The sequence below is a fragment of the Ruditapes philippinarum genome, unplaced genomic scaffold (assembly GCF_026571515.1).
Source record: "Ruditapes philippinarum isolate M1 unplaced genomic scaffold, ASM2657151v2 ctg2559_1_1_1_1, whole genome shotgun sequence".
NCBI classification, from domain to species: Eukaryota; Metazoa; Mollusca; class Bivalvia; order Venerida; family Veneridae; genus Ruditapes; species Ruditapes philippinarum.
The window spans coordinates 13,800-38,685 of record NW_026861847.1 but is presented as its reverse complement, the minus strand read 5'-3'; the positions used below and the strand labels follow the sequence as shown (position 1 = coordinate 38,685).

Genomic DNA, 24,886 nt, shown 5'->3' with positions numbered 1-24,886 from the left:
GTGTTCGTTCCTATTTGAGCATGTGATTAGGAAAGTATTCAACATTTAGCCAGCACTTTTACTCAGTCGTCAAATAGAAACTAAGCATCGCTTTTATTCTTTTGTGTCTTAATTTTTAAAAAAGTTTATATTGGGCTAATGGAATATATTTCTATATATAGGTATGGATATAAAATGTGCGTTGCAATCAATCACTATTTTAACTATGATGTCGGCAGCATGGGAATGGCATAAAGAAAATCACACGCGACTTTATTTTAACACCCGAAGTTTACAATTTAACACATCCATTCTTTTTCATTGCATTGACAAAATCCTCTCTACCTATTTTATTAATCTATCTTTAAAAATGCCAAGTCTGCCCCTGCTTTTCCCATTACCTTGATTATAATATAGCTACGGTTTGTAATTTTTTTCTTCACTTACGTTATTTCACGAGTGGCTGCATATTTAAATTAATCTTAAATATTATCAAACATATAGGCATTGCAAGTTTAAACCGCCGTGGATTCTCTGGCACAATAAACCGTAAATATATATTTTCTTTACTTTTATAACATAACTGTAATTTTCTTATTCTAAATAAAATGTTTTAATTAAAAAATAATAATAAAAAATCATTCATAAACTTTGAAACTTATTTCTGCATTAAAGTGTACAAGTTAAACTTTTAAAAACTGTCGTGCTATTTTTTTATTTTTTTTTGCAATATATAAAATTATTTTGCGATAAGTACAGCACAGCATGCGATATCATTTGATTTCGCAGAAAGTATGATCCGTTAATAAATCATATGCGAAAGACCGGTGAAGACATTTCTACTTCACGAATTCCAGATTTCATCTTCGTGAAGTTAAAATTGTTAATTCAATATCTTGAAATCTTGAATTCGTGTAGTTGTAAATCATGAAATTGTGTCATGGAAATCGCGAAATTGTGAAGTTAAATTCATAACTTCACGAAGTTAAAATTGTGAATTTACGGAGACGAAATCGGGAATTCATGAAGTTGAAGTACAGTGATGGGTACCATTATTTTTAAAAGTAACTTATTAATTACAAGTAAATTGGAAACTTCCCAATTACATTACAATTACAATTACATGAATTTTCACATTGTTATTAATTAATTACAATTAAATTTGATTTTTTTTTAATTGCAATTAATTATTTTCTAGTTTCTAGTTCTTTAATATAAAAATAACATAGTTACAAGTTATGTAACTGACACCACAAAAAGATAACCGTCATTTTAGTGACTGTCACAATTTTAGCAATCGTTCTTATTTCAGCGATTGTAAGTAATTGCGAAACAGGTAATATTTCTAGCGATATCATGTTTGAAACAAAGATATGATCAGTGATGATCAATCTCGCACACTCACTAAATTAATCATGTGCTTTGTACAACGGGGAAGGTATATCTGTTAAAGATATTGAAAAGTATAATTTTTTGGATGGTACAATGAAATTAAAGCAAAAATCATTTCCGAGTTTAAAACATTTTTGACGACGGAAATACTTATATCAATAACTTTTGGTGACATAAATATGCCGATAACCTGTGATGAAGTTCGTGCGGGTGTTCGTAATTTAAATCGTAACAATGCTGCATCGCCAAGTGACAATTTGAAAATTTAATTGAAACTATTGATATTTTGGAAGGGCTTATTTCAGATTAATTTAATATCATTTTGAACACAGGCTATTTCTATGCAGCATTGTGGACGCAAGATTTTATTGTCCCTTTGCATAAAAAGGGAGGTAATAGAAATGTAAATAAGTGTAATTTGGTAATTTTTTACTTGCATAAATTTACTCAAACTTCAAGGTTTGAAGATGATAATATGTCACTAGATGCCCTCAGTTCAGTTTAAAAAAAGGGCTCAAGCATCGCAAATGCATTTGTTGTTTTACATCATTTAGTATAACATATATTATCTGAAAATAAAAGTTTTGTTGATCTTGAAAAAGACATACTTTTAATGTATAGAAACGCGTTACAGTTGACATTATCTATGATGTGATTCGATGGTAAAATCTTAAAGATCCTGTAACACATTATTTTCATGGCTTTATTTCATAAATACGATGCTCAAATTAAGATTTGTCGATGTTGTAAGGGAGGTAATTAGAAATTCATCTACTCTATGAAATCTTAGCCAAATTTTCCAATAAGAAATGAATGCATTGATTACATATAATGTGCACAAATATTTGCAGTACACATTTTACATATTCTTTGATATTTGAAAATTGTTTTATTTGCATAATTATATACATATATAATTTTTGTAAGTGTAATATACACATAGTAACACTATCAATTAAAAAACATACAGGATCTTTAAATATATTCAAAGTTATGTATTCAGTTGTAAAATCTTGCGTAAAACATTCTCTGAAATGTCAAATACATTGTATATTATTAGGCTTACGGCAGGGACATCCTAATTCTCCGGTACTATTTGCATTATTTACATTTACATAAGAGGACCTTGAATTATTTTACAAAACCGCATGGACTGTGGTATTTATATATATATATGAGCCGCGTCACGACAAAACCAACAGAGTGCGTTTGCGACCAGCATGGATCAAGACCAGCCTGCGCATCCGCGCAGTCTGATCAGGATCCGTGCTATTCGCTATCAGATTCTCTACTTGTAATAGGGTCTGTAAGCGAACAGCATGGATCCTGATCAGACTGCGCAGGCTGGTCTGGATCCATGCTGGTCGCAAACGCACTATGTTGGTTTTTAACAAGATAAACAATTTTCATTTGAACTCCCACATTTTACTGCAATTATCTGATTTCTTTGTTGGTTCAATACTTAATTATATATGTCCATTTGGGATTTTTTAAGTCTCAAAATATTGGAAGGGTACAAGGGTACTCCTTAAGTTTTGCATATCAATATTGGGACTAAAACAATGTGCTAGTAAAAATGCTGTGTATGACGAATTTTAGACACCCTTTATATATAAACAAATCGTTTTGATTTTAATGAACAATCATTATTATTTTAATTAATATTTCCAGATGCCGTATAAATACTCATCATTATTTGAGCTGCCAAATGACAAAACCAGTGCGTTTGCGACAAGCATGCATCCAGACCAGCCTGCGCATCCGCTCAGTCTAATGAGGATCCATGCTGCTCGCTTACAAACCCTATAACAATTAGAGAAACTGATAACGAACAGCATGGATCCTGATCAGACTGCGCGGATGCGCAGGCTGGTCTGAATCCATGCTGGTCGCAAACCCACTATGTTGGTTTTGTCATGGTGCGGCTCATTTTAATATTTCCAGCTGACGTATAAATACTCGTCATTATTTTAATATTTCTAGATGACGTATCAACGTCTAGCAATCTTCTGTATCGTTCTATGTGCCTTGGTCAACGTGGGACGGGGACAGATCGCCGACAATGTTGATGGTGGAGCAGATGGGGTTAATGGTCATCAGCACCTAGAGGGGACGGCAGATGTAAGTTACCTTATGATTAATGTACCTAAATTTTACACCAATCAATAACATCCGAGCCAACCAGGAATCTAGTTTTAACCATGTTGTACTTAATGGCGCGATATATTGGATGCTGAAGGAACATTCAGCGCTGCAGCCATTCTGTACGTACTGAATGACACGCTATTGTGTGCTGAAGGATTTTCAGCGCTGCAGCCATTCTGTACGTACTGAATGGCAAGCTATTGTGTGCTGAAGGGACATTCTGAACTGATTGGCGTACAAATTTGTGAAGAACTCTGTTCTTTATCAAATGACACACCTATTCACCTAATCAGATTTAGGAATTTTAAAATTTTTATTGAAAAGAAAGATGACCTGTGAAATTGACAGGCATCAACTAGAATTTTCTCAATATTGCCGAAAAATGAAATATAGAACTGGTATGAACTTTAGAACAACTCGTTCGACGACTATTTTCATATAGTGAAAAAAATATGCTTAAAGCAGCTTGCCTCCAGACTTATGCTTATTTTCATGAAAACTTTGAAAATGTATTTAAAACAAAAATAATTTGAAGTGAACAAAAAAACGTGAATTTACACATTGTTTACAGCACTTTAATTACCCCCCCCCCCCCCCCAAAAAAAAAAAAAAAAAAAAAAAAAAAAAAAACAAACAAACAAACAAAAACAAAACAAAAAAACACACACACAAGAACAAAACAAGACAACAACAACAACAAAGAAAGAGAAAAAAGTCAAAATATGCAATAAAAATAGTCCTTACTGTTCAATCACGCAGTAGGAAAATGCTTATTTATCAATCATTATACATGTATTCACATTATATGTTAATTATAACTTGAATCTTTAATGTTTTAATAAAATCTCAGTACATTTTTCCCAAGTGTGTTTCCTTGAAATATATTTCTCATCTGGAGGAATTCAGCTTTTATATCTATGTTTATGTTAGATTTATACTCTCAATAGTTAGAACTTTCACGTGTTTCCATAAATATTTGACCCGCACTATGACAAAACCAACATAGTTTGCGACCAGCATGGATCCAGACCAGCCTGCGCATCTGCGAACCATGCTGTTCGCTATCAGTTTCTCTACTTGTAACAGTGTAATAGGGTTTGTAAGCGAACAGAATAGATCCTGATTTTACAGCGCGGATGAGCAGGCTGGTCTGGATACATGCTGGTCGCAAACGCACTGTGTTGGTTTTGCCATGGCGCGACTTGTTTGAATTTGAATTTATTTTATATTTCTTCGACTAAAAAATAAAGAAATGTATGTATATATTTCCTCAGAAGCTACAATGTGAATATCAGTGCAATAGTAGTCTATAAAATAAATAATGTTAATTAACTTACCAATGTGAAATATTTATTTTGGAATCGTTAAAAATCGGCAATTGTCGCCATATTCCGTGACGCATAAAGACCAAGTAAGCGTCTGTTCGACCTGGGCCAGCAGAAATCCTGTTATTTAAACGCTTTCATTATATATAAATATATATAAAAAATACAGAAATACAAAAGACTATTAGTTGTTGAATTAAATCGTTTCAATGTTTATAAATAATTACATACGTTTTATTAATAAAACACTTGATTTTATTCCAGACAGAGAAAATAATATGTGAGTATATAATTAATTTTGTCATACTTTAAAGATGTCAAACTGAATACGTCGTGAAATATGATAATTTTCATACCACAAGATGAAAATAAAAAACATTTGAATTTTCTATTTATTATATACTTTTCTCTTTTTCAATCTTATTGTTTAAAGGAATTCCCTTTTAATTTTGTGTTTTGACTGAATTTAGCAAAAAAAGTAGTCCGGCATGACATATGTGAAAATACGGAAAATATATTTCACCGAAGTGAAAAACATTTTTTATAGTGAAAACATGCATTTTATTTCATCAATATTTCTGAATATTTCATTTATAAGTAGATCTAGACTATATAATTCAATAAATTATTTATTTTCAGTTGGAATGAACTGTATCAAGGAAGACAAAAGTAGTACGGAGGTGAAATTTGAATTTTTCGTGTATCAAAAGGACGATGGATTCAAATTTACATCTACAGCTAATACGTTTAGGAAAGGTCAATTAGTAATGTAAGACTTCGTCCTTGACCTTTTTTGAGCCGCGTCACGACAAAACCAACATAATGGGTTTGCGACCAGCATGGATCCAGACCAGCCTGCACATCAGCGCAATCTGATCAGTCTGTGCGGGTGCGCAGGCTGGTCTGGATCCATGCTGCTCGCAAACCCATTATGTTGGTTTTGTCGTGACGCGGCTCATTTAGTAGTTTAAATTGAGCCATTGATGGAGCGCATTTCACATTCAAACGATTGAATATCTATATCTCTATTTCAAAAAGATACAGTCTGTATTTTTGAAGGATTAGTAGAACAACCGTGGTAGTATTGACAATAACGAATATTCTATAAAATAATACAACCTTAAGATGAAAGCATATTATGCCTCAGCAACAATTATGGAACACACGAATTGATAATTTTTGATAAATAACGTAATAGACGGGTTTGATTTTCAGAAAAGACCCTCCGTTAAGAGTCTAACGGCATTTTTTAGTACAAGCAGGTAGTCAATCGTTTTTACATAATTCGAGTACGCTGAATCCATTTTTTGCTCTACCACGGCTGTACTTTAAGTCCTTGACCTTCAAAAGGTCAAATCAAAATGGCCGCCATTGTCCTATACCATCTACTTAAAAATATTTTTTTTCTGGTACATATTGTATCGTATTTCCGTTAATCTACATGGAATAAAGTTTCAATTACTTTAAGGAATAATTGACTGATAATTATACATGCTTTACACATTGACTGCCATGCCGGCCATCTTTGATTTCAAAATGGACACCTTTTTAATAAATATAAGTAAAGTGCTTTTAAACAAATGGATCTTTCTGTAGGACTGAGTATTAAAAATTAAATAATGATATGAGCAACATGTCATGTCGAATTGTACACCCTGTGTAGGTATATACTGCACACTTTAATTTACATCATTACTTCAAACTATCACAGGTCATTCTTTTTTGGACAATTAATCTATATCAGGTATCTGAGACCCAAAATGTCTTACATAAAACCTGCACATTTTAATTTACCATTAGATGTTTAAGTAATCTTTATTTTTGATAGAATAGCATTTGTGTAAACCTTTTATGGACACTAGATCATTTTATAATTTGAATGCCAAGAGTCAAGGTCAGTATGTAAATATTTTAAAAATTGCCTGTCATCTTCACAGGTCAGCGACTATGTCTTTGAGCCCGCATGTCTTTGCAACAATATCTTTTGTACGACCCGATTTCAAATAGAAAAACCCCAACAACAACAGAATCCCAAAACAGCGATCAAAACCGGCAAAATTGAAAACGTTTTAGGCTCGATTTGATTGAGCCTGTACATGGACGTTACTGGAAATTACAAAGTACCGTCCAAGCACCCTAGCACCGGCCTACGCAAAATTCATATATCAAAGTGGGAAATTGTGAGATTGGAATTTAGAAACATCCTCAGATGTGTTTATATGATACTTTTAATTGTTTATTGATATAGCTACTTTATAAAGGGTTTCGTATTTATCAATCAAACTTTAAACATGCCTAGACATGGTTAAAAACAGATCATCTATTTATTAAATTGAAATAAACTCAAATAAATGGTAAAGTCATTTTAATCTTTATTATCTTTTCACCTTGAAAAAAAAGTCTCGCCAAACAATGAACCATAAACAGTCTACGAGCTTGCACTGTTCTTACGGTTAATGAATAATATAAAGTAAAACATTATATAGGGTCTACCGCGGTGGTATTTTAATGATAGTACATGCATAGAAGATTAGACAGTTAATTGATACAAATTCTGCAATTAATATATTGACGATTCACTGCTGTTTACACTTTTTTATTTATTACAGAATGACTTGATAGAGCATTTTGGGTTTTTTGCTACTAAATTATGTAAAATATATAACCGTCGAAGCCTATGTCTTTTAAATTTTATTTACTTAACTGAAAAATACGAGTTTTTTTGCGTTTTCTGTCTTTAATTCATTAGTATTTATTATTCATTGTCTTAGTTAATATCAACGTCTACATTATAATTATGTCACTTTGTCAAGGACGCTGCACCTTATTCAATCTCATGTTTTTAAAATCATTCAAGTGACTAAGATATATTTCAAATTTTCATACTTATTTTGTTCTTGGCTATCTTTCAAGAAATTCATGAGTATGTTATTCCATTATGATATAACATATTTTTTGATATCATTTTATCGCATATTTTTTTCAACTATCACCCCATAAAATTACTTTGGTATTTCTTAATGTAATTTTAGTCACTAAAAATTTGTACCATCTATTTTTGGACTATTGCTGGGTCTTGTTGGGGCTGCGTTTATTGAATGCCACCTTTTCTTTGTTAATCTTCTTTTCCATTTTTTACATTGAAGGCATGGTCACTGTAGTCTTACAAGTTTTACAAACATTAGAAACATTAAGAAGCATTTATTTATATCATCAGTATTTCTTATTATTTTAAAAAAGCATCCATGAATAAATGACAAAGATATAGACACAACCATGAATGTTCTAAATTGACCTATCTGGCTATCAACTTAGTGTTTAAGCATAACAAGTAGTCCTAATGTGCCACAAATGTATGCCTAGTTACGCCAATATCAATCTATTGAATGACAGAATTGATGACCGGACATGACCTTCAAAATGTTTATATGAAATGAAATATGACCTTTAATGTTTAAAATCTTACTTTATGCGATAATTCTTTTCTCACTCAAGACAAATTGTTTCAAAGTACCACGTATTTATTCTAAGCTTCCGCTCTATAACACATATATGGACTGGACATGGCCACAAATACACTCTCATATCATGACTTTTGAAATACAAGTTTGACCTTGACACTTTTGTCCGCTACACGTCGTCTTATAAAGAGGAGCCATATTTATCCAAAAATGATTTTTAATTCATCCATGAATGACAAAATCGTTAACCAGACTTTTTAGAGACTTTAAGGAAATATTTTGTTCGAAGGGAAAGTATGATTTTGGTCTTTGATTTACATCATCAGCTGGGTTTTACATGTGACTCATTTTCCCAATGTGCCATATATTTATGCATTTTTTTATTTTTAATGAATTACTTCAAAAGGCATCAATTAATGAGAAGGTTATAGATCGGACACAACCATCTTGTTACGTTTATATCATGATTTATGATATAGAAGTTTAACTGTAGACATAACCTTGCTTGTGCATGACACGATCTTTTCAAATTACACATTTACGCAAAGTTATTGTCGTTCCAGGACGGCGGCATATACAATTAACAAGATTCAAATAATTTTACCCGAACTCCGCCTGCTCTAGGTCAATCAAAACGGATAATTTAATACCACATGATAACCAAATAGACGAAAAAGTCCTAACACAGGGGCCTCAATCACCATGTTCTTGTCGGGTTACATATAAGTAAATGAAATACTATCCTCATGCACGAAGCTCGGCACTACATGTAGTATGTAGAGGCTTCTATGGAATAAACACCATATGGAATATTTCTCTTTCAAGAAGAAACTTTAACTCTATTATTCAGGAAAGTAGTCTATTTCATGAATTTTTTTTCCGAATGCTAGCCTGGATGGCGATTCCTATATTACTTTTAAAAATACTAAGACCTTTTTAATATTCTTTTACAAAATTGCCTTTCTTGATAGACATGACCCTGATCTTTGGACTGTTGAATTGGATCTCAAGCATGACACGTCCCAGTACATGTTCTTGGGCAAATGACATTGACATAAGCAATAAACAAACAATTTTTTTTGAAGATTAAGTAATAAAATAAAGTATATCATTTCCCAATCCGTTATAGGCCGTATATTTATGATTAACTATTTCAAAATTCATCTCTAAACGACAGAATACTAAAATGCACATCTTTATTCAAGCACTTTCAAGTCTAACTTGAGGAGTTGAGCTTCACACCTGAGTCTTTCTTATGACATTGTACATATCAATGTGCCACACATTAATGCAATTTATTTCAAAATCTATCCAAAAATGACAGATATGGACGGGATTAAAAAACGGACAAACGGACTGACAGGGAACAAGCTCTTACTGGAAGATTTGTGAAGATGTCTGTTATCTTCTTGTTTGTTTCTTACTCCAAAAGCAGCCTTTTGTTTTCCAATAATCAATGATTCATCCTATAGGTCAGGGGGTATACGGCATTAATCTAAAAGCCAAAGTGTGATCGCAAATACCCCTAACCGACACAAGAGGACGCTCGAACAGATAGACAGACGGACAGATATTTTAGCAGGTCCCCCCTCAGGACGATAGTTTTAAAAAACATCGCAATAATTTAAAGAACATGCATTGTATTCTTAGAAGTATATAAAAAACATTCTAAATGACAAAAGTGAACGCAAATATGACTCTCATTTACGTTGTATTAGGCAGAGACATAGACAACATTATCTATGTCTCTGTATTAGAGTATAAATTATGACTTTTTTACACCATTAAGTTTGTAGTTTTAATGCATGTTTTTCAAAGTCTTCGCGTGGAAGTCTTAATTAGTATCACTGCACTTCTAATAAAAGAAAACATGCCTAGTAAAATGCCTTCTTGTGCTTGTTTACTTTAATTATAATACAGTTTATAAACATAGGAAATTGTCCGCCATTTTGAAATCCAAGATGGCTGCCGCAATAAATTTTATTGTTTTTGCATCTATTCTTCTCGTCCACACTTCAGTAGACTAAAATTAGCAAAGCCTTAAATTAAAATGCCACAAAATGTGTATATATCTCGCCCATGGGAGAATTAAAGTAAAACTAAAAAATTCAGTGGCAGCCATTTTGAAATTGATTTTTAAAGGTCAAGGACTAAAAATACAGCCTTGGTAGAGCAAAAAATGAATTCAGCGTACTCAAAATAGGTAAGTAAGCCCAACTACCTGCTTGTACTAAAAAATGCCGTTAGGATGAACATTTTCCCAAAATCAAACCAGTCTATAAATAATTCCAAGGTTGAAGCCTTGAGTAATGGAATTAAATATGTAAATTGATAACGTGTGTTTTTTTTTACTGGGACAATTGTTCTTTATCGTGTTTACAACGTATTGTCTTGTTATAGAACAGTCCATCATAACCTCTCACCGCTTATGAAAAAAAATCATAAAAAGTTACTGATAAGAAATTTGCAAATATAATTTTCCAGATACGACACCTGCCATTTTATCGATGCAACTGACTATAATAATGATAAAACTATTCGGAAGGCAACTGCCGATGCTAATTGTGAAAACACGGTAGAGTACTCTGCGATTACTACTCCAGACGCAACTTCTACGTCTACGCTATACGACGTCAGAACGAAGAAGCACACTCTCACGGTTCCAGACCCTTCAGTGGGATCACAGTACAAATGTGGCTCCCGGAAAGACGTAAGTTGAAATAGAAATATTCTAAAGAAATAATATAGAAATTACACATGTCTCTCATGGTAAAAGTGCATATAAGAAATAAGCAACACTTGAACTGAAATAACATCTCCTGTGAGTGCATATTAGCAACACGAGAACTTAAATAGGCTATGACAGCCAATTTTGATTTTTATCAGGGGAGAGAACTATAGAACATAACGTTTTCTTAAGTCAACATAGATTACTCGCCCCTGGGGAGATATTCATTTCCAGTTTGATATATCGAAATGAGGCTATAGCTATGCGATGTCACAGTAAGGTGAAAGTATTGTCGAGGTACATACTTAATTATTGACTTCCCCAGTCTGTTGGCTTATCATACTATTTATGCATCTGTGTAATAAAATAATGATATCACTAATTTATTTCTGACACAGAAATATGTTATCATTAATTTATTTCTGACACAGAAATATGATATCACTAATTTATTTCTGACACAGAAATATGATATCATTAATTTATTTCTGACACAGAAATATGATATCATTAATTTATTTCTGACACAGAAACATTGACATCCACAAATCATTTGTGTTATAGAAAATTAATATCACTGATTTATCTGTGCTATAAAATAAAGATATCATTAATTTATTAGAAAAATGACATCAACAAATCATTTGTGATATAGAAAAATGATATCGCTAATTTATCTTTGCTATAAAATTAAGATATCATTAATTTGTTTGTGTCACAGAAAAATGACATAAACAAATCATTTGTGTTATAGAAAAATGATATCACTAATTAATTTGTGCTCTAGAATAAAGATATCGTTAATTTATTTGTGTCACAGAAAAATGACATCAACAAATCATTTGTGTTATAGAAAAATGATATCACTTATTTATCTGTGCTATAAAATAATGATATCACTAATTTATCTGTGCTATAAAATAATGATATCACTAATTTATCTGTGCTATAGAATAATGATATCACTTATTAATTTGTTCCTATAGAGGTATGATATCATTAATTCATTTATGTTTTAGACCAATGACATCGAAGTGATGACTTACTGCAAACGAGATGCAGGTTTCGATAAAGCGTTCGACATAGTGTTCAAAGCAAAATATGATACAACTTCTTGCACGGCGACGTCCATTGAGTATGACAAGCTAACAGTAGCGTAAGTTTCTCCAATGTATCAAAGCGAAACATTTCTCCTTTCTTTGGAAAATCTAGATGTGGTTTTAAATAACAGAAGTATATTTTTTCTTATCCATTAAAGGTAGTTCATACCTGTAAACAAACATTTTTTTACGAGATAAGGCATTAATTATTTCCTATTCTCGTCGTGTAGGGAATTATTCTAGGTAGCTACGGGCTATAATTATGGTGGCTGATTTGGTACATTGCGCGTTGCGTTGTCGGGAGCGACAAAGCAATCAATATCGTTATCGCCTTTTTGTCTTGTCGCTAGCTACAACAGGACAAAGCGCCAAACGGCGAGTTGTTGCTCTGTCGTCCCGTCTCTAGCGAAGCAGGCCACATGGCGCGTTGTCGTGTGGTGCGTTGTCGCGATGTCGCTCTGTCGCTTGGCTCGGATTAAATCGAAGACTTGGCTTGGCTTATAAGCCAAGCCTTCGATTTAATCCGAGCGACAATGTGACATCGCGACAACACGTCGCACGACAACATGCCGTTTGGCGTATATCGTTAGCGACAGAACGACAAGACAAAAGTCCGACAACGCGCCGTTTGGCGCTTTGTCCTGTTGTCGCTGACGCCTACACGACGCACAAAAGCGTTCCAAATCAGCCAACATATGTAATAGCTGCCGGATTAAAAATTTCGTTACATTTTCTCTTGAAATGTCTATGACACACAACAATTGTATCTTTTGTGGCAGAAAAGTTTGATTGTATTATAATTTCAAAATAGTTGAATAGTAGAAAATGTAGGTTTTTTTCCATCTTAACCGCAGTTACAAACAGACTTTTACCGTTATATTTTCACGGTGCATTACCGTTTACAGTTAACTCACTTACTAAAGATTAGATGAAACAATAAGTAGTATCTTTAAAATTGATACTCGGCCGAAGTAAAACTGGTTAATATGCAGATGTTATATCTAAGTTTTCGAAACATTTAGCATGAACGTATGACAAGAACTATCCTTCTGCTTCTGCTTTCGGCCAAAATCTATAATTATTGTTATGTTGTTATTTACACATGTACAAATATTCTAAATAAAATATGTTTAAACCAAAACTATCCTTAAATTAAGATTTTATTTTAGAATTATCTTCAAATTCTATTTTAGAATGGCAAGAACCAGCCGTTACATTTTATTTTATAATAACCAAGACGATTTCAGTTTGTAATTTTATGATGACCAATGATAATTCTTTATATATATTAAATTCTTCCCTGTTAATTTAACAGGAAGTCAAACTGATGTTAGACGGCCGTTTTCCGGAAAATATATACTTACATTTTCCGGGATCCGGGGTATTTCTTTTTGTAAGCGTTTAATTATTACCAATCTAGTTTAACTTTGACATCGTACTAGAAAATATGCAACCTTTAAAACTTCGTATTTGTTTCGTGAATATATGTTATGTTACATTGAAGAACTGCTAGAATGTAACTAAATATTTCCTCCATCTTACAATTGTTTATTACGTAATGTATTAGCCTGTTGCGTAAGATTTATAGAAGGGACATAATTGAGCCGCAGTCCGATCAGGATCCATGCTGTTCGCCATCAGTTTCTCTACTTGCTATAGGGTTTGTAAGCGAACAGCATGGATCCTGATCAGACTGCGCGGGTGCGCAGGCTGGTTTGGATCCATGCTGGTCGCAAACCCACTATGTTGGTTTTGTCATGACGCGGCTCATATATGTTATAATGATTCGTTACAGTGGTCCGCCAAAAATTGATGTGAAGTATAATTTAGAAGTCTCCATGAAAGTCTACAAACACCCTGATATTGGAACATCAATCACTACACAGGAGAGTGCATCTGGCAACGAAATTAAGGTCCCCGTTGCTCTAGGCACGTCGGCATATCTCGAATTTTGTTTAAAAATTCCACCAAATACGGCTGGTTATAATCAATTTTTTGGTAAGTTTGTTTACTTACACTCTTAATTACACCAACCCAACATATTCCTTTAAACAAGGTGATACTATACACGGTGCAAAAAATCACGTAACATTTTTAATTTCTTGGGACCCAAAAAAAAAAGATTGTGTTGTTAAGTGTTTTTATTGGGTTTTACGTCACACCGACACATTATATGTCATATGGCGACGTTCCAGTTTTACTGGTGGAGGAAGACCTCAGGTGTCCTTCCGTGCATTATTTCATGCACGAGCGGCGTGTTGTTAAGTAATTATGACGTAAATATTCCTGATTACGTAACGCATACATATGTTTCTTGGGAAAAATCTATTGTTTTGTTTTGCTTTTTTATTTTATGTGCGTGCGTGCGTGCATGCGCGCGCGCGTGTGTGTGTGCAATTAAGCCATTAGTTTGAATAATCAGAAGTCAATGCGGTTTCATTAAATACGGAATGAATAATGATTTTACTCTAAGGAACACTTTATGTACTATGTATATGTTAGTGTTCATCCGTGCTGTTCTACAGAAATTAGAAAATTCGACGGGAGCGATAGCGACGATAAGGATTAACACTAACATATTTAGTGTCAAGCTTTATTTGGCCGTTGATTACGTCACTACGCAGTACTACGAAGCACTATGAAAAATAGAAGGCGACTATGAACGAATTTCAATATAGTATCGACTTTTTTTCTTCTATGAAAATTAACACACATAATTTTTAAGAAATACAGCGTTTTCATTGGATGACAAATAAAGCTTGACACTAATATACATTAAAATAAGCCGCTCTTCACTTAATCACATAACAAGAGTGCTGCAAAATCGGGCGATGTATGCTCGAAGGAAATTTAAAAAGTCTTTCAATAAAGTACTAGTAACAGACCCCATTTGTGAAATATATTTTAAAAAATGATTTTCTTTTTTACCCTTATGATATTGAATAATGTTATAATATGACCCTATGACCATGATTCATAAAACCTTTGCATAGGTTTACTTAAGTGACATCTTGCTCATGGTTTTCATTGTCAAGTTGAGCTGAATTGACTAATGTATTTGAAAAAGAATTTCTGTGATGATGGTGAATGACCAACAATTGATATTAGAAAATGTTTAGAAAAAATCTAAATACCCTTAAAATATAAACTAAACTGCCCCACACTTGTTAATAAACTTGAACGTTTTAGGAAAATTCCGATGGTTATTCGTACAGAAATTTCATTTGGCCACATAAGTTATTTGGCGTTCAATAAAGTAAATTATGAAAAATGTAAGAAATTATGGCAAAATTTAAACTTACTTTGTATTTTGACTTTCCACACTATGTACTCTTGTATAATTTGCATAATGTATCTTAAGCAGTGCTGTATGCGATATATTAGCTATGAATAGTTGTTGTGTATTTTTGTACATATTAAGTCTATATAAAGCAAGTGAAAAAGGACAGTGTCCATTTTGTCCGTGGTATCAGAATAAGTATTACTTTAGTAGAATACTACACATTGATGTAACATGTCAAATATGTACACATGTGTCTGGTGTTTGCAATTTTTAGAGCAAGATATTATAAAGATAGGTTTGTAAAACATTTAGTCTCCACAAACATATAGTGGTGATTAACTTAACTTTTGTAGAAATCTATTATGTTATGCTATAATACAAATATTTTAGCTTTGGGATTTTTTTTTTGGTCACGCAATAAGACTGAAATATGTGTTCCTATATATGGTCATTTGGCGGTAATTAACGAAAATTGCTTAAACACTTGCTGAACAAGGTTGCGGCCAAATATTTAAGCTGTTTTGAATGCTCCTCTTCCAGGCTGATTCAGATAAAGTAATGGACCTGTGCATGAATGAAACTTCGGTGGTCCTTTTCAAAATTTGCTATAATGGTTTCACGCTTAATACAGAAAAAAAAGATTGAAGACATTTCCTCTACCTTATAAAGTTTTTGATTAAACGGGGTTAATAGGCATGCAAAAGTACTTAATCTTGTCCGTATAGACCATGGTCTCTGGTGAGCGATTAAAGGCCATCATGACCCTCTTGTATTAAATAGATATTCTACATTACAAGTAAAACCTACCATTTTGCGCATGCGACAAAAAAAAAAAAAGAAAGAAAATCCATTTTGATAACCTTTACGTCATCCTCGGTAACCCATGCTATTTACTACACACCGGTATACGGAATGTGTACCGTGGGTTCCGACGATGCCTATTCATCAAAGTTGCTAGGAGTTTTAATATACAATGCGGCTGTCAATCTGACCTGGATACTCTGACGGTTTCTACTTTATTGTCAGTATGTGGATTGATTTTGTTTTCAGTGGACGGTATAACTCCCATAGCAGTCAGACCTCACACGTGCACAGCGGCTGCTGATATTGCTAATGACGATTTTCAAACCGACATAGAGGGTATGACCACGTGGCCAACAATAGTCTTAGCTGACGGGTATATAAATTTATTCAACATGGTAGCTTATTTACATATGAGCCGCGTCATGACAAAACCAACATAATGGGTTTGCGAACAGCATGGATCCAGACCAGCCTGCGCATCCGCGGATCCATGTTGTTCGCTATCAGTTTCTCTTCTTGTTATAGGAATGGTAAGCGAACAGCATAGATCCTGATCAAGCTGCGCGGATGCGCAGGCTGGCCTGGATCCATGCTGGTCGCAAAACCATTATGTTGGTTTTGTCGTGACACGTACGGCTCACATAGTTTCTTCAGATGAAAATATAAAAATGAATAGTCTTTATATCAGGAAGGTACAAAATTTATTTTATATGAAAACTGATATTTGCTAGTGATTATTGTGCTTGTTGTAAACATATTTTGTTATTATAGAATTCTTACATCTTAAGTTGTGTTGTGTTGAAAAAAATCTCGAATACATGGACTGAGACACCGCGACATCTTGCGACATATTCGCTGTAGAGGGAGACAGTAGCATTGTATATAATTGGATTATTTTAAATATTTTAAAATATTTAATAATTATTGACGACAGCTTCCCAGCTCAGTATTCTTTAGTATTTTCTTCTGGCCTTATATTTAACAAGCTTTCTTATTGGTTACTTATATCTCGTTTTTTGATTGATATAGAAGTTTATATAATGACGCTACCAGTTAATCGCGCCACTTCTTGATGTTTTGTTTGTATGCGTCACTGTTTGAACAAAAAAAAATATCGCAATCATTTGCATACAGTACGGTCATCTTTGTAGGAATTAATTGACTTCTTACTTTCTATACATATTTTGTTCTAAGGTTCTTATCCGTTATGAGTTAGTTCCGAGAAAAAATGAAACCAAAACAAACAAATGCGAATGTTCCCGATCACAGGGATGAGTGCTTAACTAGTCATTTATTTATTGTCATATAAAAGATCCTGTAACACAATTTTCTTATGATTTTAAAACATGAATATGATGCTCAAATTAAGATTAATCGATATTGTAGGTCCAAAAAAGCATTTTTTATAAAGATATTACTGAATTTAACTTTTCCTGTAAATAAAGGGAGGTAATAAAAAATTAATTTTCTATAAAGTTTAAGTCAAATTTTTCCAATACGAAATGAATGCATATATTTTAATGATTACATATAATATGCACAAATATTTGCAGTACATATTTAACATATTCTTCGATGTTTGAAAATTGTTTTATTTGCATAATTATGTACATATATATAATTTCACTTAGTGCGGTTTACCACTTTGATCACAACAAACAGGATCTTTAAAGCTGTGGTCACACTTAACCCGGCAGCACTACGGTAGTTCCCAACTAACCACTCAGGGATGCGCTCCGGATCATCCAGGCAGACCCAAGGTGAAGCTACGGTTCATGCCGGTGCTTCCCCGGTCGTTCCTGGATGACGCCGGAAGAGCCCCAGTTCACCCAGGCAGGGCCCAGGACGATCCAGGCAGAGCCCCAGTAGAACCTCGGTGGATCGAAAACGCCCGAAAATGATAACATTGATACATAATTTTAATTTAATATAATATCTATTGATCCAGAATAGTAATTCATGATGATTTTCTGAAAAATCCTTATGCCAGACTGGATAGATGGGAAATGGGAAGGTTTTTTTTTTATACAAACAAGACCAATGATCGCAAATTGTCGTTATTCTTTTGAAATGAACCGGGCTTTGCCGGGGCTCTATCGGGATCAACCGTAGCTCTACCTTTATCCTCCGGGCTCTGCCTGTAGTTACCGGGGCTCTGCCGGCATCTACCGGGACTTTACCGTAGCTCTTCCGGCTTTATCATACCCCGGATCATCCCCGGTTTGTGCCGGCAGAGCTACGGTGCTTCCCCGGTATAACCCCGGTCGTTCCCGGCAGAGCTAAGGATGAAGCCGACAAAGCTATACCTTCCCGGGTCATCCCGGACCACCCCGTGGATATTAAATATTTTATTCCATCCGGGGTCGAATGCCGGATGTTCCCGGATCATCCCAGATCATCCCGGACGTTGCTGGCAGAGTTACGGATGTACTCCGGTTGTTCCCGGTCGTACCCCGGTCGTTCCCGGATCACCCCGGACGTCTACCGGGGCTCTGCCGGGATGTAAGTGAGACTGTAGCTGAAAAACAAAAGTGTTGGGCCACACTAATTACCGTATTCCGGTACATACCGGACGATGCGCTTGAATGATTGAATGCTTAAAATATCTCCTACCACGCGAAATGCTCTTTTGGATGTTTAATTGTGATCATGATTTCTGCAAGCGTCTAGATGTACTGTTCGAACACTTTAGTTAGTTAAATCCTTATATTAACAGGTGCGGCGGAGCGGGAGACACAGATAAGGGTCTGAAAGAGTTTTTTGGTAAAAGTGATTATATATTTAAATGGCTGAAAGGAACTGAAACCAAAAGCCACTTGATGTCTCCAAATTGCGCCAAGTAAGTCAGTAAAATATACGCATGCATAATTTCCAATGTTAATAAAAAATAAGCATATGCATATGAAAAGTGTCAAATAATTGTGTGACACTGTATCGTCATAGGTTACTGGTGAAGGTAACTCACTTCATATCACTTCTGTGCACTCAAACCGCCACAGAGACTTTGAATTATATGACAAAGCTCTCCAGTCAGCTTACGTATCGTTGTTGGTTCTACGAGCCTACAAGGGAGGGACACCTGAGGTCTCTCTCCAGAATTAAAGGCGTAACGTCCACTTATGACCTTTACGCTGTCTCTGTGACATATAACCAAACAAACCAAAAATATTCTGGTTAAAATAAATCTGGACAATATAATTTTATTGTTCTTCAATTTAGCAAGTTGGTTTAATAATATGAACCATCTTCTACTGTATTTGCTGTCTATTTTTAAACGTATATATCAGCTGGTATGTTTCTATAGTTCTATAAAATGGCACACAACATAAATTGTGTTGGTATATAGTTAATTGTAGAAGAAACAGACGCATGAGGACAAAGAAATGAAGAAATTCTATAGATAATGAATGATCTGTTTGGTATATAGATCGTATAATAGTTCAATTTTTTTAGTCGCATGGTACACTTGAATTAACAGTATGAATAACTCTCATTGCCTTATTGGAAATTAGCATTACAAAAACAGTGAGGCGTTTAATAATATAAACTGTCCTACGATTAAAAGTTTATTTGAGGTATTAATGGATATCATTATAACATTTACAGGAGCGTAACGTTTCCACTTGTTTCGATGGCCAGATTGAAAGCTAATGATGTAGTGACCACCATATATAAATGCAAGCTTGATTACTGTTTCACCAATACAGATGAAAAATGTTTCGTAAGTTAAGATAATCTTTATGCTTATATGTCAATTTAAGATTTAATAATGACATAATTAGATAATACAGCGGGTGTTTTTTGTAATTTGATTCATGTGATAGACTGTTTACAAGTTCCTGCCAGTCATGTGTTAAGATTACTAACCTTACTACCTACCACACATAGGCAACCGGACTTTGAATAAATATCAGACAATCAATCAATGGCAGGTCAGCGTTCAGTGATGTTTCTTTAAAGCCTATGTTAGGCATTATTTTGTAAGGCGTTTGAAATCGGAACAATTAAACAATTAATTAACAAAGTATGTTAGAATTTAAAACAGTTTTTCTGTACAAGTTATTCTTATTTTAATGAATAAGAAGAATTCTCAGTCAAATCCATGCAAATATATGTTTCAAAGCTGGTACTGGTATAAGACTATTATATGTTCCAAAGCCGATACTAATATAATACAATTTAATGTTTTAAAGCCGATACTTATATAAGACAAACATATGTTTTAAAGCCGATACTTATATAAGACAAACATATGTTTTTAAGTCGATACTGATGTAAGACAATTATAATTATGTTTCAAAGCCGATACTGATATAAGACAATCATATATGTTTCAAAGCCAATGCTGGTTAAAGGCAATTATATGTTAAATAGACTGATATAAGCCAATTAGAAGTTTTACTATTATGTGTTTGCCTGAAACAAGACTGGTATATGTTGCCCACTGAATTTAAACAATTTTGCTATTAAAGGGAAATCAGGCTGGCGGCTCTAATCCGTACCCAACATGCCCCACTACCCGTAAAAGACGCCGACGTGAGACTGTTGAGGTTGGTGAAGGTTTACCATCAGAAGTTTCAGTGAGAGTTGATATCATTATGCCAGGTAAGTTTCTATTACCAAGATATCATTATGCCAGGTAAGTTTATATAATCAAGATATCATTATGCCAGGTAAGTTTATATTACCAAGATATCATTATGCCAGGTAAGTTTATATTACCAAGATATCATTATGCCAGGTAAGTTTATATTACCAAGATATCATTATGCCAGGTAAGTTTATATAATCAAGATATCATTATGCCAGGTAAGTTTATATTACCAAGATATCATTATGCCAGGTAAGTTTATATTACCAAGATATCATTACGCCAGGTAAGTTATATTACCAAGATATCATTATGCCAGGTAAGTTTATATTATCAAGATATCATTACGCCAGGTAAGATTATATTACCAAGATATCATTATGCCAGGTAAGTTATATTACCAAGATATCATTATGCCAGGTAAGTTTATATTACCAAGATATCATTACGCCAGGTAAGTTATATTACCAAGATATCATTATGCCAGGTAAGTTTATATTACCAAGATATCATTATGCCAGGTAAGCTTATATTACCAAGATATCATTACGCCAGGTAAGTTTATATTACCAGGATATCATTATGCCAGGTAAGTTTATATTACCAAGATATCATTACGCCAGGTAAGATTATATTACCAAGATATCATTATGCCAGGTAAGTTTATATTACCAAGATATCATTATGCCAGGTAAGATTATATTACCAGGATATTATTATGCCAGGTAAGTTTATATTACCAAGATATCATTATGCCAGGTAAGTTTATATTACCAAGATATCATTACGCCAGGTAAGTTTATGTTACAAAGATATCATTACGCCAGGTAAGTTTATATTACCAAGATATCATTATGCCAGGTAAGTTTATATTACCAAGATATCATTATGCCAGGTAAGTTTATATTACCAGGATATCTTTACGCCAGGTAAGTTTATATTACCAAGATATCATTATGCCAGGTAAGTTTATATTACCAAGATATCATTACGCCAGGTAAGTTTATATTACCAAGATATCATTATGCCAGGTAAGTTTATATTACCAAGATATCATTACGCCAGGGAAGTTAATATTACCAAGATATCATTACGCCAGGTAAGTTTATGTTACAAAGATATCAAAGTTTTAAACGTAATACATTCTTAACATCACCTAACCCATAACTTGCTGTATTTCTTGAATGGACAGCCAAACATCCAAATTTTGAAACTTTCCGTCATCAAAATAAGAAAGACTATTGCGCCCGGTCAGATTGCATGGACGTGCCTTGCATACTTATCTGCCTATACTAGTATACTGGCGACAAAAGCTGATCACTTAGTAGCAAGGTAGGGTTAACAAGATGGAATTTTTGCATGAAATTTTGCGGAGACCCGTACTACAGTTGACCAAAGGAAAGGCATCCTTTTGTGTAGCGACTAATGGATTATAAGGACGACCACACTGAGTCTCATATACTCAAACAGCTCAATTTTGAGAAAACCAAAAAGGAAATTTTGAACTACTTGTGCTCTTTTCCTCTAATGCATCAGCAATATAATAGGACTGTAAGGTCTGTGAAAGTGAACTAGATTTGAGAAAAAAAATTTAGTCAATATTAACAAAACTATCTGCTCTAAATCACCCTGTCAATCAGCTGTGTGTTATTGTTGAGTATGTATACATGTAGTAGTTGCTAAAAACCATCGACACAATTTTTCAGGAATGGATAACAATAGCACTAGCAGTGGATTTGACGGTTGTTTCGAGAAAACGGCTTTTATTGGAATTACTTCAGTAAGTTTTTTTTCATTTTTTTTATCAGAACTACATTTCAATGAAATTGTCAAAAATTTAAATGTCAAACCATGTCAGAAGTGATCAAACTATTAAAATACTTGACACACATGAACGTTAAACCAGAGCTTATTGCAAACAATCGTTAGTATATGGTCATATAACCTGCAGGAATCTTTATAACGAATTTATAATATAGCAAACTTCCTTTATTAGAGAAGAAAAAGAAATTTCTTCAAAAATTGACAACAACTGGGTTTATAAACTAAATAAACGTCAAGATTATCCAATGAAAAGCAACGTTACAAACATGCAGCATTATAAAGTTTTATATACACGAGTACGGTAATATAAACAAACAACCGTTTACATACGGCCATATAACCTGTCAAAAATCTTTATATACATTGTAATATGAACGTCAAGATTATCCAATTAAAAACTTCGTTACAAACGTGCAGAACTTTAAACGGTTATAAACATACTATTATTCTGGTTCCCGGCATCTAACAAGTATCGTAGCGAAAGGGGAAGGAACTCCAGACTAACAGACTATGTGAGTGGCGTCGTGGTCGAGTGGTTAACGCGTCGGACTAGTAATCTAAAATTAGGATTGCTGATCACGTGGGTTCAAAGCCTGTCAAAGACAAGCCGTTGTTCCCTTGAGCAGGAAACTTTACATTCATTGCTAAGTACTGGTTGGTTCCAGAAAAGGAATCGATAGTGTTTCAATAAGCTTATAGCTTCCAACACAATCGAACTAAAATAAATTTGTATAAACTAAACAGAATGTGTTACATGTTTTTCAGGTGTTGTCAACATTGTTGTTCGCTGTACTGTTAGCCGCTGTGTTCTTGGCGGTGAAACTGGGCGGAGCCGAACCACATGAATCATCAACTGATTCCATGACGGGCATACAGAACAAAGGTTACTACTAGTTAGTTAATAACAGGATATATTACATGTTCTTCAATATGTCTGGCAAATAGAAAAAAAACCAAAACAAAAGAGCAGTTGTATATAAAAGTACATTTATTGTTTTGTAAATGTTTTGTATTCAATATATTTTAAAGGAAAAGAAAAAAAAGCATTTTTTAGGTTATAAACAAATCAGATAATTTTTTCAGCTAGAAGTGGATGAAAAATATAAGTTGCAGGAACTGGAAAGTTGACTCAATTACTGCGTTTTATATTGTATGTGTTTTTACTCCTTTTTTATCTTTCTTTCTAAAATATATCTTATAAAATATTTCTTCTATTGTAGTTCTAAATGCAGTCAATAGTAATAATAAAGGAATATAATTAGTTGTTTATAGTTGTTTTTTATTTAGTGTATTATGAGTTCGTAAATATTCGGTCAATTCCGCCATAAAGAATAAAGCGGACTTTTTCAGTGCATAAAGATTTATGTAGATTTTTTGACTGGCTATAAAATTGTCACCCTGGGATATTTGACCTGGTTGACACGGAAGAACATACGGATTTGTTAGAAGGCGTGGACATGGCTAGGAATGGAGAGACAGGGCGATATTTTTCACTGCTACAAAACTGGAAACGCCCACAACTTTATGAAGTTGATCGTGTGAGTGTCTGTGTGTGCGTGTGTATGTGTTCGTGTTTATGTGTGCGTGTAAGCGTACGAGTATGCTTGAGTATACTGGTCTGCTTTTTATTTCACACGGAAAATGATGATTAAAGTTTTAGAATTGCAATAAATTTTACCGACACTTTGAATCCGATTGCAATTAAAGCAGTAACGCTATAATACAGTGTGCCGTTAGGGCCATCACGACACAAAAAATAACCCGAATCTAAGATAAATCGAATTTACGATGGCGAAAACTCGAAATGAGCCGCGTCACGACAAAACCAACGTAATGCGTTAATTTGCGACCAGCATGGATCCAGACCAGCCTCCGCGCGTTTGCGACTAGCATGGATCCAGACCAGTCTGCGCATCCGTGCAGTCTGATCAGGTTCCACGCTGTTCGCTTACTAACTCGATTACCAGTAGTGAAACTGAAAGTGAACAGCATGGATCCTGATATCGCAAACGCACTATGTTGGTTTTGTCATGACGCGGCTCAAATCATGATTGTGAAATGATGAAAAGTCGTAGTTTCGTTGTATGGACTTTTTAACCATCGTAATTTGGTTTCGTTGTCTCGAGTTATGTGTGCGCCGCGATGGCGTTAACGGAACACCGTACTTCAAGCAGGGTATTAAAACATCATTGTTTGGTAAATGGCAGTAATTGTAGAAATGTAGACTTGGATATATAAAGTCAACGTATGCAAT

At 34.0% G+C, this 24,886-nt stretch overlaps 1 protein-coding gene across 1 annotated transcript; it reads left to right on the top strand.

Moving 5' to 3' along the window:
* The first annotated feature begins 389 nt into the window (after positions 1-389).
* LOC132717099 (uncharacterized) lies at positions 390-23,895 on the top strand. The gene is made up of 13 exons (XM_060700495.1): positions 390-528; positions 3,355-3,492; positions 5,106-5,121; positions 5,481-5,610; positions 10,787-11,012; positions 12,050-12,186; positions 13,926-14,128; positions 16,464-16,590; positions 18,934-19,056; positions 19,824-19,938; positions 20,690-20,822; positions 22,515-22,588; positions 23,398-23,895. Exons 2-13 carry the CDS (start codon positions 3,355-3,357, stop codon positions 23,524-23,526), a joined length of 1,551 nt encoding a protein of 516 aa, XP_060556478.1. The 5' UTR covers positions 390-528; the 3' UTR covers positions 23,527-23,895.
* Positions 23,896-24,886: the final 991 nt, after the last annotated feature.

Bases quoted from the DNA above. Each gene is read 5' to 3' on its own strand.
- LOC132717099 (XM_060700495.1), top strand. From the start codon at position 3,355: ATGACGTATCAACGTCTAGCAATCTTCTGTATCGTTCTATGTGCCTTG. The intron at 16,591-18,933 runs GTATATAAATTT...TTATATTAACAG, and splicing joins ACAATAGTCTTAGCTGACGG to GTGCGGCGGAGCGGGAGACA. The intron at 19,939-20,689 runs GTAAGTTAAGAT...TTGCTATTAAAG, and splicing joins ATACAGATGAAAAATGTTTC to GGAAATCAGGCTGGCGGCTC.